The sequence below is a fragment of the Geotrypetes seraphini genome, chromosome 12 (genome assembly GCF_902459505.1).
Source record: "Geotrypetes seraphini chromosome 12, aGeoSer1.1, whole genome shotgun sequence".
NCBI classification, from domain to species: Eukaryota; Metazoa; Chordata; class Amphibia; order Gymnophiona; family Dermophiidae; genus Geotrypetes; species Geotrypetes seraphini.
In genome coordinates, this window is record NC_047095.1 from 118986457 (window position 1) to 119005247 (window position 18791).

Here is an 18791-nt window from a genome sequence, read left to right on the forward strand (position 1 = left end):
AGAAAGGAATAGAAGCAGAATGGGTCAGCGTCAGTGATGAAGTGGAGCAAGTAACTTTGTCAGTTGAGGGTCTCACTCTTACTGCTTATCCTCTGGTTTCCAGATTCATGACAGGGGTTTTTCATGTGAAACCACAACTCCTGTTTCTTTAGCACTCTCCAGACCAGTAGAGGTTAACTTTACGAATGGGTATATATCTAATCATGACCAGCAGGTGGAGACTGAAAACAAAACTTTGGGACAGTATATACTATCCTCCCTTCTCTATTTCCCTCAGTCTTCTTTCAGTCTCCAGCAGGTGTTGAGTGATCTGTACCCATCTCTCTTGGTAGGGCTGTTGGAATTTGTTTAGGGGTTTATTGTCCCTGTTTTTGGCCGGACGGAGCTTGGTCGGGCCCTGTTTGGGGGTCCGTCCGACCTCGGGGGTGTCAAACCCGGCGGGTCACGAGCGGGGTCCCTCCCCCCACTTCCTCCACCTCCCCACATTTTTTTTAGAGGAGCCTCAGCAGTAAGCCTTGCCCCCTAAATCAAGCAAGGCATATTGCTTCGAGAGCCTGTGGAGTCTGTTCTGTGTAAAAAAAAAAAAAAAAAAAAAAATCCTGAGGTAGTGCTGGTCTGAAGGGTTGTTTCCCTTTAAGAAAACTGTATTTTACTGTATTTTTTCATGTAACCAGCACTTTTTTATAGCTAGGTCGCGTATGGAGCAATTGTGCCCTTCTCCGGGGGAGTAGGCCACAATTTTAGTCCAGCCGCGAGGCACTCGCGGCCGGCCTGAACTCGGCGGTTTGGGTCGGTGAGGTGGTGGAGCTCCGTCGGCAGCGGCTGCAGGCGCCCAGAGCTCCCCGCCGATGGTGCCTCGCGAGTCGGCTTGGAGCAGTGGGGAAGCCCCGGTCTTCCACAACCGCCCACGGAGGGATTCCCCGAAGGATTCCCTCTCAGCTGATTTTTTGACAGCTGATGCCGACTTGCCTGTCTTAGCGGCTGGGACTGTTCAGTCTTCTCAGCCGCTACAGGCCATGGAGGGAGCATTTTTGGCGGGAACTTCGCCATTTTCTTTGTCTGGCCCCTCCATTTTGTCTGCAACCTCAGGTGACCTTCCCCCTGTATGGCGAACACAGGGGCAGGTTTCAGCATGGACCCTGCTGGGGCAGGGAGTCCCTGGGGACCCCCAGGGGTTTTTTGCCCCCAATTTATTTTCTTTCTTTGTGCGGACTTTTGGGGGTCCCACGTGCGCCTGGGGGGTTTCGGGGGGGGTTTCCCTCCGCGCCCCCTATGGCTTTGCCTCCCTCTTTTCGTTTGGCGTCCCCTCTTCCTCCTCCCTCATCCAAGCGCCCGCGGGGGGGCTTGGATTGCGAATTGGTGGGCGGAGGAGCGTGTTGGCCTGGTTGAGGACCTGGCTGCTTTGGCGGGCTTCCTGGATCCTCTAGAGGGGACGCCTGTTGGCAGCGGGGCGGCGGGTTTCCCGTCTTCCAGAGCAGATGCGTCCGTGGTGCGCTTTTTTATTCAGAGGGATGAGCTTTTAGACCTGTGTAGCAGGTCTCCTTGGTGCTGCATTTTTGCAGTGGCGCCGCCGGAGACCCCGCGTATGGGGGCCCCTCTGCTTCAGGGGGTCTGTCCTGGTTCCCGCTCTTTTCCTGTGCGTCAGGATTTGCGGGATTTTGTGTTGGCGCAGTGGCCTATGGGCGCAGTTTCGTTTGGTGTGCGCCTTGGCTCTTGGGTATCCCGTCCCGGAGGGAGGTAGGGCTACCTTAATTTCGCCAATGGGGAACGCGGTGGTCTCGGCACTTCCTAAGCAGAATACCGTGCCTGTTATGGACGGTTCTGCTCTTAGGGTCTCGGAGGCGCGTGCGTTAGAGACTCTTCTTAAGTATGATTTTGATGTCTCTGCCTTTGGGGTCCAGGCGGCTGTTTGTGGGGAGCTAGTCGCTCGCGCCGTGTTTCGGTGGGCTGAGCGTGTCCTGGATCGGGAGTCTGATGACTGGTCTCTAGTGGATCAGGAGGTAGCGAAGATTGCGATGGCTGCCTCGTTCCTCTCAGATGCTCCTTTATGACTTGGTGCGGATTTCGGCTAAGTCTATGGCATGGCCGCGCGGCGTATTTTGTGGCTGCGCGCTTGGGCGGCGGATTCTGCGTCCAAAGCTAAGTTTACTAAAGTTCCCTTTAGGGGGTCTTTTTGTTTGGAGAGGAATTAGATGAGTTGATTCAGACTCTGACGGACTCGAAGGTGCCCCGTCTGCCTGAGGACCGTGCCCGCCCTGCGTCTAGGTGTGGGGCTGCCCGGGGGCGTTTGCGGGAATTTCGCAAGTATCGCCCGGGGCGTGGGGCTGCTTCTTTCCCGGCTCAGGGTTTTTCCCGGGGTCGGTTCTTCCAGCGCATGCAGCCCTTTCGGGGGGCCCGTCGGGGGGGCAGGGAATCCCTCCGCCGGTTCCCCCGCTTCCCGTCCTGCGCAATGACTCCTTGCCGGCGCCCCCTTTGGTTCCGGTGGGGGCCCGGCTGCGCAAATTTTTCCCCAAATGGGCCGAGATCGCGTCCGATCAGTGGGTCCTTGAGGTGGTGCGGGACGGTTACGCTCTGGAGTTTACCCGCTCTCTGCCGGACCTTTTCCTCGCTTCTCCATGTCAGACTCCATGGAAGACGCAGGCTTTTCGTCAGACCCTTCAGCGTTTGCTAGATCTCGAGGCAGTGGTGCCGGTGTCCCCTACGGAGTGGGGCACCGGCAGGTACTCCATTTACTTTGTGGTGGCCATAAAGGAGGGGACCTTTCGGCCCATCCTGGATTTGAAAGGGGTCAACAGAGCTCTCAAGATTCCGTCTTTCCGCATGGAAACGCTGCGGTCGGTCATTCTGGCGGTTCAGCCGGGGGAGTTTCTTACGTCTCTCGATCTGACGGAGGCCTACTTGCAGGTTCCAATTCGGGCCTCTCATCAGCACTTCCTTCGCTTTGCGATCTTGGGGCGGCACTTTCAGTTCGGTGCGCTTCCCTTTGGTCTGGCCACGGCTCCTCGGACGTTCACCACGGTAATGGTGGTCGTCGCGGCAGCCTTGCGGTCGGTGGGCATCCTGGTTCACCCCTACCTGGACGACTGGTTGATTCGGGCAAAGTCGTTGCAGGAGAGCTTCCGGGTTACGGCTCGGGTGGTGGAGTTTCTCCGGTCGCTGGGCTGGGTGGTCAACCTTTCCAAGAGTCGGTTGGTCCCGGCTCGGCGTCTGGAGTGCCTTGGGGTTATGTTCGACATCTCCTTGGGGAAGGTCTTCCTTCCAGAGGCCCGGGTGAGCAAATTGCAATCTCAGATTCGCCTGCTTTTGGCGTCCCGGGGTCCTCGGGCGCGAGATTTCCTCCAAGTCCTGGGGTCAATGGCGGCGTCCCTGGACGTGGTGAGGTGGGCGCGGGCCCACATGCGTCCTCTTCAGTATGCTCTGCTCCGGAGGTGGTCTCCCCGGAGGCAAGATTTGGATGTTCCGGTTCCCCTGCGAGGCTTGGCGCGCTGCAGTCTGCGCTGGTGGCTCCGGACCCCTCACCTGGTTCAGGGGGTGGGTCTGGATCTCCCGCAGTGGACGGTGCTCCTTACGGATGCGAGTCTCCTCGGTTGGGGGGCTCAGTTTATGGGCCACTCAGCTCGGGGCACCTGGTCCGCGGAGGAGGCCTCCTGGTCGATCAACGAGTTGGAGACCAGAGCGGTCAGGCTGGCGCTGTTAGCTTTCCACTCCCTTTTGCTGGGCAAGTCGGTCAGAGTCCTGTCGGACAATGCCACGGCGGTGGCTTATGTCAATCGTCAGGGGGGCACCAAGAGCACTCCTGTGGCGCAGGAGGCGGCTCGGCTCATGGTTTGGGCGGAGTCCCATCTTCTGGACCTCTCGGCTTCTCATATAGCCGGGGTAGAAAATGTTCAGGCAGACTTCCTCAGTCGTCACTTCCTGGATCCAGGAGAGTGGTTTCTCGGCGCCGGAGCGTTTCGGTTGATAGTGCAAGATTGGGGGCAGCCCCTGATGGACCTGATGGCCACGAGTGGCAACGCCAAAGTGCCCCGCTTCTTCAGTCGTCGCAGGGAAGGGCTGGCCGAGGGTCAGGGATGCTCTGGTCCAGCCGTGGCCAACGGAGGGGCTGTTGTATGTGTTCCCTCCTTAGCCGCTGGTGGGCAGAGTGCTTCTTCGCATTGTTCACCATCCGGGTTTGGTGGTGCTGGTGGCTCCGGATTGGCCTCGACGTCCGTGGTATGCGGATCTGGTGAGGCACCTGGTGGCGGTTCCTCTTCCTCTGCCTCTCTCGGACGACCTTCTGATGCAGGGTCCCATTCCCTTGTTCGACCCGTCTCTCTTCTGTCTTACGGCGTGGCTCTTGAAAGGGGTCGCCTTAGCAAGAAGGGATATTCAGACAAGGTGATCGCTACACTGTTGGGGTCCCGGAGGCTTTCTACCTCTCGGGCTTATGTGCGGGTTTGGCGTCTCTTTGAGGAATGGTGTCGGGCGCGGGGAGTGACCTCTTTTCGCGCTTCTCTGCCTAACATTCTAGAGTTCTTGCAGGATGGCCTGGATAGAGGCCTGGCTTGGTCTTCTCTCCGGGTTCATCTTGCGGCCCTGTCGACCTTTCGAGGGTTGGTGTCAGGTCAGCGTTTATCGGCTCTTCCTGATGTGATTCGGTTTCTGCGGGCGGCCAAGTTGCTTAGGCCTCCCCTACGGCCCTCGGTTCCCTCTTGGGATCTTAATCTGGTTCTCTCTGTTTTGGTGCGCCCGCCTTTCGAGCCCTTGGACGACTGTTCTTTGAAGGACCTTACTTTGAAGGCGGTCTTTTTGGTGGCCATTACTTCTGCTAGGAGTATTTCTGAGCTGCAGGCTTTCTCTTGTAGGGCTCCCTTCTTGGAGTTGTCTAGGGAGCGGGTCGTCTTGCGGCCTGTTCCTTCCTTTCTGGCCGAAGGTTGTTTCTCCTTTTCATGTCAATCAATCGGTGGTTCTCCCGGTCTTGGGTGGTCGGGAGGGCTCTTCTGAGCAACGGCAGCTGCGCAAGTTGGATGTCGGTCGGGGTCCTTCGCTCTGATGTGCAGCGGACCCAGGAATTCCGGAAGTCCGATCATCTCTTTGTCCTCCTGGCTGGTCCTCGTCGGGGAGCTGGCGCTTCTAAGGCTACTATTGCGCGCTGGATCAAGGAGACGATTGCTTCCGCTTATCTTCTGAAACAGCAGCCTGTTCCGGAGTTTCTCAAGGCTCATTCCACTCGGGGTCAGGCGGCTTCTTGGGCTGAGTCGTCGCTCGTGCCTCCGGTGGATATTTGTAAGGCTGCGGTTTGGTCCTCCTTGTATTCTTTTGTTAGACTTTATTCGGGTAGATGTTCAGGCGCGTCGGGACGCGGTGTTCGTGTGAGGCGTGTTCTGGTATCGGCCCTTCGGGGGTCCCGCCCGTGAGAGGGACTGCTTTGGTACGTCCCCAATTCGTAAAGTTAACCTCTACTGGTCTGGAGAGTGCTAAAGAAGGAGAAATTAGGTTCTTACCTGCTAATTTACTTTCTTTTAGCTTCTCCAGACCAGTAGAGGTCCCCACCCTGTCTGTTGTTGTTGTTGTTGTTGGGGCTGTTTTCGCGGGCAGTTTTTGTTTTTTGCTGCGGGTTTCTAGTATTTTTCTAGGGCCGGGGAGAATTAAAGAACAGCGGCTGTGGCTCGGCTGGCTTAGCTGGCGAGCTGTGGGGACATTTTCCTTCGGGTATTTCTCCTCTGCATTTTCCAACAGCATTTGGGTATGTTATTTGTTACTCCTGTTCGGAGTATTGTTTTCTTCCTGTTTTCCAGTTCTTGGTTCTGCTTGGCTATTCGGCAGACTGAGGGAAATAGAGAAGGGAGGATAGTATATACTGTCCCAAAGTTTTGTTTTCAGTCTCCACCTGCTGGTCATGATTAGATATATACCCATTCGTAAAGTTAACCTCTACTGGTCTGGAGAAGCTAAAAGAAAGTAAATTAGCAGGTAAGAACCTAATTTCTCCTTTTTCCTGTTGTTTGGGTCCTATTATAGGCCTTTTCACTTGGTTTTCAGGTTTCTGGTAGGGTTTTTTCCCCATATGAAACCCCAGTTTATAAATCTTCTGTTAAGCCTCCTTGTTCTTAACTACCAAAGAAATATCAAAAGATCCACTCTTTACCACTCTAGCAAATCAATTGTTCTCCCATTGTAACCCTGTTTATAAATCTTTTGTAAGCCGCCTTGAACCGCAAGGTAATGGCGGAATAGAAATCCCTAATGTAATGTAATGTAATATAAACCCACCCCTGCAGTCTCCTCATGTCATCTGGGAATTTACTGTAGTTCTTTCCGGTTTGTTTGAGACTATCATTTTTTTACCCCCAAAGTCTTTATTCATTTTTCATCTTACATCAAGTACACAATATTACATCAATTGTACTTATACACAACACTTGAATTTCTTTCAGTTATTATCTTAAATACATGTAATTTATTCCCTCCTTCCCACAAATATTTAAACATAAATTTCGTATAAATATTACATTCTTATCTAATGATTAAACCTTAAATAGAACTTTATACCACCCACCCTTCCCCATATTATAAATGTACTTTCAATGGAAAATGGCGTCTAATCATTGCAATAAGTTGTCAATGGCCCACATATCTTTTTAAAATTATTGATATATGAATAAAAAACCAAGGACTGGTCTTAGAGACATTTGGAGCATTGAGATTAAGCATCAAATTTCTGCATCTCAATGGCCACGAATTTGGTCTTGGAGAATGAGATGTACAGTGTCAGCATCTATGAGACAAACTTGGTTTTTTTGTTACATAGAGCTTTTTGGACCCCTGTTAGATTACAAAAGTTAGATAGCTCTAAGACTAATAGATGCTGGCATTGTAATCTGGAAGCGGGGACTTTGGACCATTTAATATTTTATTGTCCCTGTATCATGGCCTTTTGGAAATCAATTTGGTCTCAAATTAATTGTTTACTAGAAAACCATGTAGCTTTATCATATGATACAATTCTGTTCGGGATGTCAGTGAGAGCAAAAAGTCAAATTTCATCAAGTAATAACAAGCTTTTGTTAATTATGACAGGAGTCGCCATACAACATATTACCAGCAATTGGAAAAATTACAATAGGCTTAACTACACATTTTGGTGGAATTCGCTATGTCATATTTATAAAATGGAAAGAACAATTGCCATACAAAAAGGGAATTATAATAATTTTAAAAAGATTTGGGGGCCATTAACAAATTATTGTAATGAATAGACATCATTTTCCACTGAAAGTACATTTATACGAGGGGAAGGGGGGAATGAGAACGCAAGTTGTCGTCCGATTCACACAAGCACCCATTTCTCTGGCATTTGAAGTCTAATATTTCTCCTTTGGGTTCCTTGAAACAGACCCTCGAAACATGGCCCATGTCAGGACCTGCTAATTCATCTTAAAGCTAAGTGGAGGGGTTGTTTTCTCCTCTCATTGCCATTGAGAACAAAGTTATTAATCAGTAGAACACGAAGCCTCACTTACTATCTTTCACATCAAAGTCATACACAGTGATGGGACGGTGGGTTTGACTATAGGAGCTACGGCTCTTGGTCAGATTACACAAATCTGAGTGTTTGTGAAAAGTTGCATTATATTTTCAACATTTATATTCAAGTCTTATTATTTGATTTATATATTGAGAAGACTTGTTTCTAGTTATATTTTTGTCATTGACTTTGACCTCTCACTTCTGTATATTTTTGAGAGCATTTTCCTCACTCCCTATTAGTTTTGACTCAAGGTGGTTCTGTGTACACGTCCAAAGTTTCTTCTACAAGTTGTCACTTTTCACCTCATTCTCCTACTAGAGAACCTGTTTTGTATACTTTGGACTGTACATGGGCTTTTGCCTGCTACTTTGACCGGACAAAGACACAACAAACTTCTCCCTAACTTTTCTTTTGATCCACACCAGTTAGGGTATCCTGTATTCAAGGGAACGATTTCCGCCTGGCTGGCTGCCTACATCTCGTTCTGGTATGCTCACACTGACTTGGCATGAGAAAGTCGTTTTGCAGCCTACAAAGCTACAGCTCTGGCAGCTTTTGTTGCTTTCCTTAGATCTACATGTTTGAGGAACTCGGTAAAGCCGCTGCCTGGTCCTCAGTTCATACCTTCACTTCTCACATCTGTCTGGATTTTTTCTCCAGACGGGATGGGCACTTCGGCCAATCTGTATTTCAGTATAGATTTTTCTTTGGCCAACTCTCCCACCATCCCATCTCTGTTAGCTTGGAGGTCACCCATCAGTGAGAATATCCTGCCTGCTTGTCCGTAACAGGTGTTATCCAGGGACAGCAGGCAGATATTCTCACAACCCACCCACCTTCCCAAGTTGGCTTCTTAGTTGGCATATTTTATCTGAAGGACTGCGTGCCCTCATCGGGCAGGAAGGCACTTGCGCATGCGCGGTTGGGCTATCGTGAACTTTTTGAATCTTAAAGTGGTCCGTACCGGGGCTCCATCAGTGACGTCACCCATCAGTGAGAATATCTGCCTGCTGTCCCTGGATAACACCTGTTAATGTAAGTAATTGTGCTTAACTGAAACATTGGCCTTCCTTTCCTAGTACCGATGCATCGCCAGTTCAGCTGCCGGAGTCGCAGCCGCCGCCGGCTACACAGATGCCTGTCTCAAACCCACCGAAACGACCCCCGATGACACAAGAGGTAAGGGACTATGCAACTGGGGATTGGAGGTGGGGGAGGCAAGACTTGTTGACTGATTCACCATGTGAATGATTCTTGTAACCTGTGGGAGAAGTGAGTTTCATTAGGAACCCTATTAATACTGTCCCAAATCTTGTTTTTCTTATGTCTCCCAGAATCCCCTTTCAGTAGTAAGTGTGGTAAAGTCCTGGGCGCAGGCCAGCGTAACCCATGGAGCTCAAGGAGATGGTGGGTCCTGTATACCTCCATTCTGTATCCACCTTATTTTGGACAAGTGGGTTTGAAACTGAAATATAACTAGCCTTTTTTGTTGTTGTTGGTAAGGTGGAAAAGGATCAAGCCAAGTGTCGCCATTCTCGCGCGAGGACTTTCCTACCCTGCAAGCGGCTGGAGACCAGGACAAGGCTGGCAAAGAAAGGGACACTACCGATCTGTCGTATGGGCCAGGACCAAACCTCCGCCCCCAGAGTGAGTAGTACTAAGTTTTGGACAAAATGAACACAGGCTGACCTGTGCCTATAATACAAGTGCTATTGCACACTGTCCTCTCCCCCTACCAGGTGCAATGCCTGAGTTTTTGCCTCTTATGTCATCTCCTTCACAGATGCTACCAGCTGGAGGGACGGCGGGGTCGGGCGGAGCCTGAACCCGACGGAAGGCGAGGGCCGGGAGCCTCTGCCAGAGGACATACCGGGGGGGGCCCTCCCACGGGAACCAGGCTGTGCCCAGAGCTGGGATGGGCCTGCCGCAGCCCGTGCCAGCCCAGTTCCCGCCCTACCGGGGGATGATGCCGCCCTTCGTAAGTACAGATAAACAATGGGAGGACATAAGGTGACAAAATCAAATTGGCTAGCTGCGGGTAACCCGCTGAAATGGTGGGAGAAAAAGTCGTTGTTGCCGCAGGTATGGGAACAAGGCCATTCACCGCTCCATGGGGTGGTGAATGGCCTTGTCTCCGCAATTAAGGTTGGGAAACATACTTCTCCCTTCCCCTCCTTCCTCCCTTCCTCTCATCTTACTGTGGTGATTTTCTGGGGGTTTTTTCGTCTCCCAGCTGCCCGAGCCAAGAATGGGGGGGAATGGGGGATGAGTGGGTTATGATAATTTAATATATATGTGCATAATTTAATTGATTAATATACATAGGAATTATATTATTCATGTATAGATATGAGATGGGGGTGGGATATAAATCTTTTAGTTATATATTGTTATGGAATTATCAAGTGATAATGTAATATGTTGTGTTCATATTTTAATGTACACTTGATGTATATGTTAAAATGAATAAAGATTTGGAAAGAAAAAAGGAAACAAGAAGTTGCTGCAGCCACATGCGACTTGATGAAAGCCGGCTCATGATGAAAGCTGGCTTGGGCAGCTGGGATATGAACCCCCCCCCCCCCCCCCCCCCAGAAAATCACCACAGTAAGATGAAGGGAGGGAGGTAGATGTATAGTGTTGCCTGGTTGTAGGTATCTAACTTAAAAAGGAGAAGGAACACTTCTGAAACATTCATTTGGTTATAAGAATAAATGACATGAAAGAAAGTACAATAATACAGCGGTACCTTGGATTACGAGCATAATCCGCCCCCCCCCCCCCCCCCGCACGAACTGGCCCCCCCACCCGAATAACTTAAACTTACACCCCCCCCCTCTTCCCGTCTAGCACAGGCACAGATTGTGCCTAGAAGATCTTCCGGCTTCTGCCTGCCTGCCTTGAGCATGCATCTGCACATACTCAAGGACTATATTGTGCACTTGATGTAAGATGAAAAAATGAATAAAGAATTTGGAAAAAAAAAAAAGATTTCAAAGGACAGATTTTGCATTTCATCCACAGAGTGCTGCTGTCCAATGGGGATAGTTATTTCTGTACTTTTCCAGCGACAGATCTCATAACTCAGACACTAGGAGAGTTATATATGAAGAAGATTCTTAACATTTTTGTACTTATTATGTGTGTAAATGATTGGAATTCAGGCACATTGTTGTCAAATGCCAGATATGTGCCAATGTGTTCTTCTGTAACACATATCTTCGATAGCACTTATTTATAGATGAGCATGAACATGGGTAGGTTTAGGGCGAACGGGAGGGAGGGGGGCTCCTGGACCACACATGCTGAAGGGAAATAAGGGGGGGTGAGAGGAACAGATGCTAAAGGGAAATGGGGAAGAGAAGTGGAGAGCAGGGAGAAGACACTGAAGGGAAATGGGGAAGAGAAGTGGAGAGCGGGGAGAAGGTGCTTAAGGGAAATGGGGAAGGGAGAGATGCCAGACTATGGGGGGAGTGGAGGGAAGAAGATGGGTAAAGTAGGATAAAATAGTATATCAGTTATGTTGATAAACATTTATAAACAAAGCCCTGCCAGCTGAACATCTCTTTCTCTAGTTCAGCAGCCAGAACTTTGATTTATAAAATGACAATTGTACAGAATATTGTTTCTTTTTATACTTTAATAAAATAAGTTCAGTATAAAACTATTCGAGACTTGTGTGGATGGGCTCAGATGGTTTGCGGGGACCGAGCTCGTGGACATGGGACGGTGACAGGGACTAGCTCACAGAGACGGGAACAGATTTTTTCCCTGTGTCATTCTCTACTTAGGAGAGATGAGTGTTGTCCTTCTCTCATACCCTTGGTATTAGCAGTTGTATTTTCCTTTCAGATGTATCCCCCGTATCTGCCGTTCCCTCCTCCGTATGGACCGCAGGGACCTTACCGTTACCCAGCCTCAGAGGTCCAGAAGTGAGTATCCTGGGCAAAATGAACTGTTTAAGAATTGCAGCTACTGGCCTATGGGGTTGCGGGTATCATATAGACTTGTATTCTGCGGGTATCATATGGACTTGTATTTTTAATCTCTGTATTTTATTGGTTTTTGCAAAAACATGAACAAAGATGACTTAGTGTTTTAATGACACTATATATTTATGCATCAGTTTTTCGGAGTTTATCTTATTCAGTTATTTTATCAAGGTTGCATGAAAATCTGAACAGGAATTAAGAGTTTTGATTAGCCTGGCTTTTAGACAGAGGATATACGAGGGTCATTTCATAAATAATGCACAGGTTGGCAACATTGGGGAGTGGATGATGCAATTGCAGTAAACCTTGTTTTACTTTCACTTCAGTGCTTGAAGCAGTAGGACGTGTGCTACATAGTGTGGCTGTGACAAGTGTGGGAAATGAAAGCTACAGGTGTCTCGGGTACTGTGTCTGTTAACGATCAGAGGTTGTACATTAAGATTGAAACTCTACATGGCAAAAACCTGACAGAAATCCACCGTGCGTTACGTGAAGTTTGTGGTGAGTTAACAGTGGACTGTAGTACAGTTTCTCGGTGGGCAACTCGTTTTCGGAGGGGTCGTGTGAGCATAGATGATGATACAAGACCAGGAAGGCCGAAATCAACAACCGATGAACGATGTGTGAAACTCATGGCTGATGCTCTTTAACAAGATCGTCGTGCGACATGCAAAGAACGTTCTGAAACCACAGGAATTACACCGACATCAGTATACCATAGAAAAATGCACAAAACCCGACCTCAGTTGCTCTTGGCTGGGCTACTCATTCTTCACGACAACACTTGCCCGCACGTAGGGAATGTCGTTATTGAAAAACTACGCAAATACGACTGGGAGGTGTTACCTCATGCTCCCTACAAGTCCAGTCATGAGTCCACCAGACTTTGACCTTTTTCCAAAGTTGAAACAACCTATGTGTGGAAATCGTTTTTCATCTCTGGAAGAGCTTTACATTCGACAACTGAACAAAAACGGTGTCTTGGATGGAATAATGAAGCTTCCCGGATGTTGGGACTCGGTCATTGCAAAGCAGGGAGACTATATTGAAGGATTGTAAAGAAATACTTGAAAAAAACCCCAAACATGTAAATAAAAAGAATAGTGTGCATTATTTATGAAATGACCCTCATAGTTCATGCACGTCCCTTAAATCTGTAATTGAGTTCTTTTCTTTTATAGCAGGATCCCCCGGCTTGCAGGGCCCAGGCCCTCACAGGGCCCCATGCGTTCACTAGAAGCGGTCAGCCGGCCCTCCATCCTAAAGCAGGATGATTTGAAGGAGTTTGATGAACTGGACCAGGAGATGGATGATGGCTGGGCAGGTAGGTAGAACAGAGAAAGCACCTCCCTATTACTGCACAAAAGATTAACCCTTTTGTCATGCCAAGACTGAGATCTTTGTATATGTGTCATATGCTCACTGTGGTCATTTATTCCCATTCCTTGCTTTTCTCTTACAGGTGCTCACGAAGAAGTGGATTACACAGAAAAACTGAAATTCAGTGATGAGGAGGATGGGAGGGACTCTGATTCAGAGATGACTGAGAGCCGGTAAGACTGGCAATAGTTCTGGCTTGTTCCCCTGCAAGAAGAGAAATGCCAATAGCTTGAGAGGCTGTGCTGTCTGGACAAAGTGACAGGGATGCTTGATGTTTCCACCCATTCTTAACTATTCGGAGAGATTAAGCCTTGTCAGTTTCTCGGCAGAAAGCAGAACTAGGACACTTACCCTTTTTATACAATAATTCTAGTAAACGATGGTTGATAAAGACACAGTGGGCTATCCAGCTTGCCCAATAGCACATTTGTTCACTCCTGGGTAGTTATGTGCACTCATTTTCATGTGGAACTCGATGACCTCGTCACGATTCCCATTGTTCCATAGCTGAATACAGGACCGTGATGCTACCATCTTTTGTGGAATTTAAACAGTTTCACTGGCTTGCTCTTTGCATATGAATGAGTCATGTTGGTTGAATAGCATAACATTGGAGAAATGTGAAGGGGAAAATGTTAAGTACTTGAGCTGTAATGAAACACTTCTGGCCTACAGAGAGAAACTAGTTCCTAGTACTGAGAAGCAACAGCAGCAGTCCTGTGGCCCAGACAATGGAGAGAACAAGAAGGGGGCTGCTCAGGAAGAAAAACCCCCTGTCAAAGTGGCCTGGAGTGTGGAGGTGGAGCAGGGTCCTCCCCCGCACAGGGGTCAGCCACTGGCGGATCACCAGGTGAGAAGAGCTCAAGTTGATTACTTGTTTCTGCACCTACTAAGGAAGCAGAAGATTCTCTTTTTACATTAATGGCATGTCTATCTTAGGAAAGAGAATTTCTTTAGTGTCTCTACAGACCGGTACAGTTCACTGATGGGTAATAGCTCACCATGACCAGCAGGTGGAGACTGAGACAAAACATTTGGCTATAATTCTAATAGCTGTGCTTCCCTCTATATAACCAGTCTGTTCTCAGTCTCCAGCAGGTGGTTGGTAAGCTGTGCCAGTCACTCACAAACATATTGAACAGGATTAGCCCCAACACTGAACCCTGAGGGACTCCACTACTCACCTTTCCTTCCTCCAAGCGACTTCAATTAACTACCACCCTCTGGCGTCTCTCCGACAGCCAGTTTCTAACCCAGTTCACCACTTTGGGTCCTAACTTCAGCCCCTCAAGTTTGTTCAACAGCCTCCTATGAGGAACTGTATCAAAGGCTTTGCTGAAATCTCAGTAAACAATAATAAACTACTATTAATATTGACAGGAGTCGCCATGCAACAAATAACTCAGAATTGGAAAGACTATACCAAATTAAATTATACTTTCTGGTGGAACTCTGTCTGTCATATATACAAAATGGAAAAAGTAATAGCATTACAACACGGGAACTTTCATAATTTCAATAAAATTTGGCAACCATTGACTAATTATTCTAATGATTAGATTTCTTAGCACAATTATAATACTTATATAGAAAAGGGGTGGGATATATATAATTTTTAGAATCATTAATTGGAAAAAGGGGAGGGATGTATAACTTTTGATTATATATAATATATACTGTTTTATAAATTAAGTTGTATTAATGATAGATACAATGATATATAGTAATTAATTATATCACTTGAATTTCAACTATTGTAAAAATTGAAAAATTCAATAAATAAAATTTAAAAAAAAAAAAGAAAAGAAATCTAAGTAAATTACATCTACATATGTCCTTGATCCATCTCTCTGGTCACCCAATCAAAAAATTCAATCAGGTTCGTTTGGCACGATTTACCTTTTGTAAAGCCATGTTGCCTCGGATCCTGTAACCCATTAGATTCAAGGAAGTATACTATCCTTTCTTTCAGCAACACATCCATTATTTTTCCAAGAACTGAAGTGAGGCTCACCGGCCTGTAGTTTCCTGCTTCATCCCTGTGACCACTTTTATGAATAGGGACCACATCCGCTCTCCTCCAATCCCCAGGAATTACTCCAGTCTCCAGAGATTTGTTGAACAAGTCTTTGATAGGACTCACCAAACCTCTCTGAGCTCCCTTATTATCCTGAGATGGATCTCGTCTGGTCCCATCGCTTTGTCCACCTTCAGTTTTTCAAATTGCTCATAAACACTTTCCTCCTTGAATGACGCAGAATCTACTCCATTCTTTAGCACTCTCCAGACCAGTAGAGGTTAATCTTTACGAATGGGTATATATCCAATCATGACCAGCAGGTGGAGACTGAAAACAAAACTTTGGGACAGTATATACTATCCTCCCTTCTCTATTTCCCTCAGTCTTCTTTCAGTCTCCAGCAGGTGTTGATGTGATCTGTACCCATCTCCCTTGGAAGGGCTGTTGGAACTTGTTTAGGGGGTTTATTGTCCCTGTTTTTGGCCGGACGGAGCTTGGGCGGACCCTGTTTGGGGGTTCGTCCGACCTCGGGGGTGTCAAACCCGGCGGGTCTCGAGCGGGGTCCCTCCCCCCACTTCCTCCACCTCCCCACATTTTTTTAGAGGAGCCTCAGCAGTAAGCCTTGCCCCCTAATTCAAGCAAGGCATATTGCTTCGAGAGCCTGTGGAGTCTGTTCTGTAAAAAGTGTAGCCAATGCAACAAGACCATTTCAATCACCGATCTTCATAGTTGGTGTATTGCTTGTTTGGGTCCTGAACACTGCCCCAATGCTTGTTCGCGCTGTGCTGCCCTTCAACCTCGAGCCCTTCGTCGATGCCATGCCAGGCTTCTCCAACTTTTTGGCACTATGGACCAACTGTCTGAGAAGGTCTCGACCTCGGCTTCAGGGACGGCCTCGACATCTAAGTCCTCGACCTCGACGCCAGCTTCTGCCTCCACCAAGGCCTCGACCTCTACATCTTCGGTCTCGAAGGCCTCGACGGCAGTTCCTCTGAAGTCTTCCTCGATGGGTAAGTCTCCTGTCTCTCCTTCAGGTACTACTCCTAAGAAGCCTCCAGAGTCCCAGGCATCCCAGGCCGTATCTGCGGTCCTGCCAGCCTCTTCCAGACCTCCAGCTAAATGTGCCTCCAGGCATCGGAAATACTCATCATCGAGGTCGCCCTCCTTGGAGCGCACTGCTGCACCTTCAAGACCTGATCCCTTTGTCTCGGTGCCTATGTTCGAGGACATGTTAAAAGCCATTCTGACCACTCAGATTTCCTCGGTCATGGCTCATCTCCTCCCGTCCTCGACCCTGCTTCCTATGAGCCAGCCTGAGCAGCAGTCTGAGACTCCTGTAGAAGCACCTCGAGGCAAGCCTCGGAAGTCTCGCCGGTTTTCATCCAGTGACTCTTCACCTACTCCTCGGACACAGTCTCCTCCACCTCGATCAAGGCATCACTCGAGGCATCTCGCTTCCAAGCTTCCTCAGGAGACTTCTCTACAGCAGAAACTCTCTCCTCCTCCGGATAATGAGTCTTCTGTGCCTCATTTATCCAAGGCTACTGAGACTTCTACTAAATCTAAGCATAAGTCTCGCAGGGCTATTACACCGGATGCTTCTCCTCGCACTCCATCGAGGTCGAAAACTCCTCCATCGAGACCGCCTCCGAGGGAGCCTTCTCCTCCTGCCTCGACCCACTCTGTCCCTCGAACCCCGGGGATTTTACCATTGAGGTTTTTGAAGCGCAAACACTCACTAACTCCTCCTCACGCAGGTAATGCAGCTTCCTCAATCACTGTGCGCCTGGACTCTGAATCTCCTCAGTATTCCAGAGAGGCTTCTCCTTCCTATTCGGTAGTCCCTCAGTCTCGCACTCCTTCTCCTGAGGGTGCCTCGACCTCGAAGTCTGCCTCTTTTGCCAGGTTCGTCTTTGACATGGGAAAAGCTCTTCAGCTGGATCTCCACTCTGATTCCAAGTATACCCCCGAATACTTGGCCGACATGGAGTTGCCTCATCCACCCAAGGAGACATTGAGACTTCCTATGACTCCAGTATTGAAGCAAAATTAATTAATTGAGAAATGGGAACATAATACATTACAAAATTTATTAAAAGTAAAAGCGAAATATAATGAGATTTCTTCTCAATTTGTGAGGAAAGATATCTTCTATAAGCAAGTTCAGTATTATGGTAATTCAAACAAAGCTGGAAGATTATTAGCTAATTTTCTCAAAGCAAAAAAAAGGAAATCTAAGATTATTGCAATTAAAGACACACAAGGCACTACACACACTAACACCAAAGATATTTTAATACAATTTCTTGATTTTATAAAGATTTATATTCTTCTGAATCTTATGAAAATAAAGAACAAGAGGGATTAAATTTCTTAAACTCATCTATTGGACCAAATGTTCCAGATCATATAAAACGAATTATCCCAGGACAAGCAGGCATGATATTCTCACATGTGGGTGACGTCATCTACGGAGCCCCGGCGCGGACAGCTTTTCAAGCAAACTTGATTAAAGTTTCAAGTTTGCACACTGCACCACGCATGTGCGTGCCTTCTCGCCCACTAGAGGGCGCATCCCACCTCGTGGTCCTCAGTTCAAATTTTTCCGCGGAGCAAGAAAGCCCTGTGGATCTGAGCTCCAGTGTTTTTGCCTTCTAGCTGCCGCGTTTAGTTTGTTTTCCTTCGAATTAGTTCGCGGTGCTGTTTCTTTCTTTTCGTTTCTCTTCAAAAAAAAAAAAAAAAAAAAAAAAAGTCTTTCGTTTTTCATCGGACTCCGGGGGCTCCCGGAATCCGTGGCCGCGGGACGTCGGTACGTTCCCGGCCTTCTTCTTTTTCTTCGTGGATGTCCCGTCCTGTTACGGGATTCAAAAAGTGCAACCGGTGCGAGAGGTTGCTTTCCATCACTGACCCTCACCGGTGGTGCATCGTCTGCCTTGGGCCCGAACATCCGACAGACTCGTGTGATCGCTGTGCTACCTTCCAAAACAGGGCCCTCCGTCGCCGTAAGGCAAGAATGGCCGAATTGTTCGCCGTCGACGCGCCGCCTAAGGCCTCGACGTCGGCCTCGGCTTCGGCCCCGGCCTTGACCTCGGCCTCGGCGTCCTCGGGGGCCTCGGCCTCGCCTCGGCTCTCCTCCTCGAAGGCGTCGTCAGTGAAGCAAGCTTCGGGTAAGTCCTCTGTTCCATCCCCTTCAGCAAAGAAGCCATCCTCGAGTCAGGCCAAGGCGGGTGGGTCGACCCCGGCCCCGCATCGGACCTCGACTCCGCACACCCCGAGGGAATACTCGAGACCGAGGTCGCCCTCCAGGGAGTGTGCCCCGGACTCGGAACTCCCCACCTTCGTGGGGATTCCGGCCTTCCAGGATCTCCTCCGAGCTCTGATCTCATCGGAGCTGTCGGGAGCCCTGGAAGTGTTGCAGCGTGCTGCGGTTCCGGCGGCCTCGACCTCGGCCTGGACGCCTTCGGTCTCGGAGGCCCCGGCCTCGGCTCCCTCGGGAGCCCCGGCCTCGGCGACCTCGGTCTCGGGTACTGGGACCCCGTTCACCTCGGTCTCGGCCCCGCCCCGGACCTCGACCTCGGGGGAACCCCCTGAGCGGAGTATAAGGCCCAAAGAAAAGTTGCGCAGAGTGCGCCGTCTTTCCTCCTCTTCCTCCGGGTCTTCCAGACACGCCTCGCCCTCGACGCGACCCCGGACGGGGCGTCGATCGAGGAAGTCTAAGCGGCCCCGAGGCTCGCCTCGGCGCGACCGTTCCTTGTCGTTCGGGGGCGAGGCGTTGCAGGTGTCGGAGTTGCGCCTCGACAACCCGAGGCTCCTCCGCTCACCCCATGGGAAGTCTTCCCGGGCCGCCTCGCCGAGGAAACGGGAGAGTGTCCCACGAACCCCGGGGTCC

The 18791-nt window shown here is 49.1% G+C and overlaps 1 protein-coding gene across 1 annotated transcript in view; it reads left to right on the forward strand.

Annotated features, from left to right (window-relative positions):
• PRRC2A (proline rich coiled-coil 2A) overlaps nt 1-18791 on the forward strand; it is a 128399-nt gene that overhangs the window by 24536 nt on the left and 85072 nt on the right. Inside the window, 9 exon segments of the mRNA XM_033915978.1 lie at nt 8590-8689; nt 8845-8917; nt 9014-9157; nt 9294-9376; nt 9378-9488; nt 11363-11442; nt 12687-12826; nt 12965-13055; nt 13558-13732. Of these exon segments, the coding sequence (XP_033771869.1) occupies nt 8590-8689; nt 8845-8917; nt 9014-9157; nt 9294-9376; nt 9378-9488; nt 11363-11442; nt 12687-12826; nt 12965-13055; nt 13558-13732 (997 nt within the window).